Source organism: Chrysochloris asiatica, unplaced genomic scaffold (genome assembly GCF_000296735.1).
Source record: "Chrysochloris asiatica unplaced genomic scaffold, ChrAsi1.0 scaffold00050, whole genome shotgun sequence".
Classification (NCBI taxonomy): Eukaryota; Metazoa; Chordata; class Mammalia; order Afrosoricida; family Chrysochloridae; genus Chrysochloris; species Chrysochloris asiatica.
The window spans coordinates 7,394,042-7,400,471 of NW_006408568.1; the positions used below are offsets into that span (position 1 = coordinate 7,394,042).

At 37.9% G+C, this 6,430-nt stretch overlaps 1 protein-coding gene and 1 pseudogene across 1 annotated transcript in view; one reads left to right on the forward strand and one right to left on the reverse strand.

Moving 5' to 3' along the window:
* The window catches only part of KDM5A (lysine (K)-specific demethylase 5A), a 160,131-nt gene that overhangs the window by 92,142 nt on the left and 61,559 nt on the right, over window positions 1-6,430 (reverse strand). Inside the window, exon 12 of the mRNA XM_006862704.1 lies at window positions 1,256-1,418. Coding sequence (XP_006862766.1) covers window positions 1,256-1,418 — 163 coding nt within the window. The remainder of the gene's footprint in view (window positions 1-1,255; window positions 1,419-6,430) is intronic.
* On the forward strand, window positions 2,124-3,669 carry LOC102840579 (annotated as a pseudogene).

Consider the following 6,430-nt stretch of genomic DNA (forward strand, 5'->3'; position numbering starts at 1 on the left):
CCCTCAGTTCTTTCAGTTTAGAGAGTGTACTTCCCTTTTAGTTTTTTAACTCTAGGTCTTTGCACATTTCATTATAATACTTGACTCTGTCTTTTCAAGCTGCCCTTTGAAATTTTCTGTTTAGCCCTTTACTCCCTCATTTCTTCCATTTGCTTTTGAATCTCTATGCTCGAGAGGATGTTTCAGAGTCTCTTCTGACATACATTTTGAACTTTTCATTGTTTCTTGTCTTCTTAATGATCTTTTGCTTTCTTCCTGTATGATGTCATCATCACACAACTCTTCGGATTTTTGGTCATTAGCATCTAATGTATGAACTCTGTTCCTGAGATGATCTCTATGTCCAAGGTCATATTTTGGCTCTCACTGACTTATGTAATTTCTTTCAGCTTCAGCATGAACTTACACATGAGCAACTGATGATGTGGAGCTTTCCAGCATCTCTTCCCACAGATGTATAATTTACACATGTATTCAATTTGGTGAGGTCCATGTGTATAATCATCTTTTATGTTCCTTTAAAAAAGGTATTTGAAATGAAGAAGTCATAGGTATTGCAAAATTCTATCATGCATTGTTTTCCAGCATCATTTCTATCACCATGGCCATATTTTCAAAGTATAGATCCTCTTTGTTTCCAACCTTTGCATTCCATTCACTAATAAATATCAATACTTCTTGATGGCATGTTTGATCAATTTCAGACTGAAGAAGCTGATGCTGTTGCTGTTAAGTGCCATCGAGTCAGTTCCAACCCATAGCGATCCAGTATAGGGTTTCCGAAGAGCATCTGGTGAGCTTGAACTGCCAACCTTGCAGTTCAAATGGCTTTGCAATAGATTTCTTCAATTTCATAATCAATGGTTTTAGTGGTTGGTGCATAAATTTGAATAACAGTGGTATTGACTATAACTAGTCTTCCTTGCAGGCATATGGATATTATCCCATCACTGACAGAACTGTACTTCAAAACAGATCCTGAAATGTAAAGCTGATGTTCTCCCATATAAACTATCACTTAATTCACAATAAAAACTTAAAAAAAGAAAAAACCATATCCTGAATTGTTCTTTTTGATGATGTACTTTAAAATACCCCTTCTTAATCAGATAGTTTTTCCCTTCAGAGTGTAAATCCTAACTTGACCTCTCACCTAAACTGTTATAAAACAAAGCATATGTTATGATTCCATCCAAACAAAAGCTAAGATAACTTTGAAATTAAAATTACTGAACGGAGGCACAAAAAGACTCACAGGCACACCATGCTCCATTAGTACATTGGGGTTCATGATGGTGACTAACTGATGTAGCAGGTCAGGCTGAGACTCAAATAACTCAGGGGCCAGCTCCCTCATCACCTCTTCCAGTTGTTCTGCAGCATGAGATGGTACACCATACCATGTCTTTGGCTCCCCCCTAGCAAAAGAAATAACTGTTTAGCTAGGCAAATAAAGCTGGGGTCAGCATCAAACCTAACAAATTACAGCTAACTTATGTCTTGTTCCATGGCCATCAATTATATGCCCTGAATCTTGACAACCAGCTCATAAATCTGTGCTATTGTTCATAATATGTAAATAAGCACCCTTTTATGGACAGGTAGATAAAACAGCATAGATACTAGAAAAGCAACTCAAAGCACATTAAGTCTTTAAGGTAGATCAATAAAAGTATCTTTGTTATAGAATGAATTATGTCCCCCAAAAAATGTGTCGTAAATTCTAACGGGAAAGGGCTAACTTTGCTATGTTAATGGGGCGGGGTTAGTGTGTAGGGTGTTATCTTGAGTCAGACGCTTTTGAGATTAAAAAAAGATTAAAACAAGTAATCAAGTAAGCATGGATGGGGGAAGATATGCCAAGCCACACAGAGATCACCCATGAGCAGAAGTTCAAAAATACAAGGACCTTCCTCCAGAGCTATTAGAGAGCAAAAGGCTTCCCCTAGAGTCATCACCCTGAATTCAGACTTCCACACTAATAAACTGTGAGAAAACGTATTTCTTTGTTAAAGGCACATTTTATTTCTTTAACAGCAGCACTAGATAACAAAGACAATTTGGTACCAGGAGTGCAATATTTCTTTAACACTACAAGTGGGGATTGATTTTGGAATTGGGCAATGGGTGGAAGCTACAAGAGTTTTAAGGTGCCTAATTGTAAAAAGGTACCCTGATGGCACTGCAGAATAAGCAATGGACTGCTAACTGCAAGGCAGGTAGTTCAAACCCACCAGTATCTCTGAGGGAGAAAGATGAAGCTTTCTGCTCCTATAAAGATTAACAGTCTCAGAAATCTTACACAGGTCTGCTGTAAATCAGAATTGACTTGATGGCAGTGAGTGAATGAATAATAAAAGCCTAGCTTGCTCTGAAGAGACTGCTGGTAGAATTACAGACATTAAAGGCAATTCTCATAAGGGCTCTGAAGGAAGCAAGGAGAGCTATAAAGAAAATCTGTATCATCTTACACGTATGGCGCCAGCAACCGAATGTTACAAGAAATGTGAATGTTAAATGTGCTTCTAAGGGAGGTTGTGTTTTTCTTTAAATGATAAAAATGTGATTGAATAACGGAAGTTCATTGCTTTGTTTTGTTTTGATTTTTTTTAGTTCACTGCTTTTATTCAGTGGTAAAGAATTTATATGAAGTACATTCAAATGTTTGGTGGAAGGCAGAGAACTTGTAGGTGATGAACCTGGATGACTACCTGATAAGATTTCTAAGCAAACTCTTACAGGGGGCCACGTGATCTCTTCTTGAGACAGGAAACAGATGGACTTAAAAATGAACTATGCAAGTATTCAAAATGGAGGTGGTGAGTGGGTGGGATCAGAGTGGGAGGCACAGAAACGGTGGGATCATGGCAGCCACTAAGGACTGGAGAGCTGAAGAGTAGGAAAAGGAAAAAGAGCAGTTGGTTTTGGTGGATTTGTCAGAATTATTGATTCCGACTTTCAAAATGTGAAAATAAATGTAAAATTTTGGGCATTGACACTGATATGCCTATTATGCAAGTGGACAACTATGTCTTTGCTGGGGAATATGAAGATATTCTTGAGACCTGTGTTATATTTTTGAAGAAGATGTGGAGGAACATGTGGATGCAGAAAGCAATAAAAACAGTGCTAAAATATAAATGCCATACAATGAAGAAGCTCGGCATGACAAGAACTCTTCTGACAAAAAAAGGAAGAATAAACCATAGGTGGCGTGGAGTGGCTTCAAATCAATGATACTGATTCCTCCAGGAGACTCAAAATGATTTGTAGCTTTCTACATGATAATGAGGAGTCCTGGTGTGGCGCTGTGGGCTAATATGCTGGACTGCATTCTTGCTTAAACCATAAGGTCAGTGGTTCAAGCTCACCAGCTGCTTCTTGAAACCTTATAATGGGTCACTATGGGTCATAACTGACTCGACAGCACTTAACAACATGATAATGAAGAGGAAGAAGTTGTAGCTCCAGTCCCATATAAACCTGTGGAGCTGAAGGGAAAAGAGATGCAAATGAAAGATAACTCAGACCTGAATTATGAACAGGGAAAAATCACTTCACTTGTAAATAGAGGACTCTGATTCTCTTACTGAGATCCCTTCTTTTGATACAGAAGGTTTTATTTTTATGGAAAGTCAGGATGCTTCCTTAGAATCTACTCCTATATAAAATGTCTCTCATATCTAAGCATGACCTTACTTAGTTTTTAAGTCAAATAATTGGCTCTGTAGCTTCTAGATGTTCATCTATTTTGTTATTTCTGTTGGCGCTTTCCAAATGTAGCATAAGTTAATACAGCAGTTATGTAATATTAAGACCAGAATGAATTGAATTAAATAAAAAAACTAGTTTAAATTATCAGACTCTTCTCTAATGAATCCTTTACATTTGGATGTTTTACTAAGCTAAGTGGATTAGTGTTCAATTACAGGGGTCACAAATTGCTATATACTTGTGTTGATAGCTGCCATGGAGTTGGCTCCTGACACACGGTGACTGTTGGGAGACCAGAGTAGCAACTCCTTGAATTGAAAACAAGCCTGATGCTGCTGGGATGCCAAGCTGCATTTCTTGCTCTGTATCCCACAACATTCCAAGAGCCTGGTGCCAGATCACATCCAACAAAGTGTATTGTGTCCTGTGAGTATGACTATCATTCCAAACCTGTGACTCCTGCGACTGTTCAGCCAGAGAGAGCATCATAACTGCCTACCCTTGGCCACCTTTTACGTGGGAGAGAAATAAACCTCTCTCTCATTAATGTGATTCTGTTATATTCAAATGTCACCCCAATTGATATACTGTACATTTTTTAAAACATGAAAAATCTAGAAAAGGATAAAAAAATAGAGTGGAAGATTCTTGAAATTTTAATTTTAAAAAAGAAATTAATCTAGACTACAGTATAGCTCTACCTTTAGTTGGAGAGGAAAATAAAAGTCTTAAATTCTAAAGAGAAAGTGGTATTAGGTCCCTTCCTGTTAATAAGAATAAATATTTGATGTTTAGTCAAATAAAAGTCATATTTTTTAAAAAAAAATAAACTATGCAAAACAAAAACAGAAGTTTGAGACTTGGAAAACGCTGTTGGACAAACTAAGTTCACATATCCTAGAATATTCACACAAACTTTTGTTAAAGAGATCAAGCCTGTTATTGATGGATCTAACCAACTACTACCACAATAGAAAACCCATCAGCGTAAACTGAGGAGGAAAGAAAAAGGGTACAAGAAAAGAAAGCTGTCTGCTTTTTGTAATTCCATTGACAGACACAGTCCATAATGGTTTCATCTATTGTCCTCCAAAACAAGACAAGGAGCATTCCCGATGCAGCTCAGAGATCAGCTGAACTGTTGGAAGAAGTCTAAGAAGAAGGACCTTCTCCATTTCCAAGGGTGAAGACATAGTCTCCCAAATCTCAAAGGGTGGATCTCTGTCCACTAGGTTTTGGAGTGTAGGGCTACCATTAAGGTATGCCAAGGAATAGGGCTACTGCCAATCCCAAGGGGCAAAGCTAGAACCAAGAGGGTGGAGTCATCTTGCAGAGAGACTAGGAGAATGGGGAAGCCCAAAGACAAAAGAACCTGGAAAGTGTAGCTGAAGTCCAGGGCCAATGGGTCCCCACCCAGACTCCAGAGGGCCTGACCAACATTCAGAGTCTACAGTACCACTGACAGATGATCTCAGAGAAAAAAAGGAATTTCAAGCTTTGAAAGCTAATTAATTTGTTCTGCTGGGTTTGGACTTGCTTGGTGCCTGTTATACCTTCTTTCCCTCAAATTTCTCCCATTTATAATGGAAATGTCTCCCTTGTGCCTATTATGCCATTATATTTTGGAAGCAGATAATTTGCATTATAGTTTCTCAGTTCACAGAATTTGGTAAGGTCATATCCATATTAGATTTAGATAATTTAGAAGATGGTATTTTGGACTTGGAGATGATTTAAGATTTTTGTGATAATGGGATGTGGTGAATGTTTTGCATGTGGCAAGAACATGAAATTTGGGGATAACTAAGACAATCTTCAACAGGAAAAGACAATATATGAAAAGTACGCACTTTTCAAAGCTACTATAACACATTACCTTCAAAAGTCCATAGGTATTTCCACCTACCCACAATAAACAGAGTAAAAGTCAATGCTCCCTAGAATGTCTTTAAATAACTTCATTTAGTTCAAAGGAAATAAGGCAAGCCTAAAAATCATTAGAACTTTGACTACAATTCTCCCTATAAACCTTGAAAGGAATCTTGGTGGTACAGTGGTTAAGCTCCACCGCTAACCAAACAGTCAGTGGTTCAAACTTACCAATTACTCCATGAGAGAAAGATGTGGTAATCTTGTTCTGTAAAGATTTTTAACTTTGAATAACCCTATAGGGGCAGTTCTACTCTATCCTGTAGGGTTACTATGTGCCAGAATCAACTCAATGGCAAAAGGTTTGGTTTGTAAACCTTAAGGACCAAAACCAAATTATCATTAATTCAATAGACTAGAATTCCTTTACAGTACTAACTTATCCTCTAAAAAGACATGGACTTAGTCATGGTAATGTCAGAAAAGCAGAATTTCTTAATAGTAACATAATTCATGAAGTCCTGGTGTGGTGCTGTAGGATAAACACTGGACTGCCAACCAAAGCCTTAAAAGCTAGTGCAATTTGTTCTGCTGGATTGTGGACTTGCTTGGTGCCTCTTATCCCTTCTTTCCTTTCAATTTCTCCTGTTTGTTCAAATTCACTAGCTGCTCCTCAGAAAGCCTATACAGGGGTCACTATAAGTCAGGACTGATTCGACAGCACTTAATAAAAACAAAAACAATACAGTTCACAGGGCTACTGGTATTTCTGTAGGGTAAACACTGCACTAGTGAAGTGTAAAGTTGGCAGTTCAAACCCACCAGCCATTCTCAGAAGCCCTATATA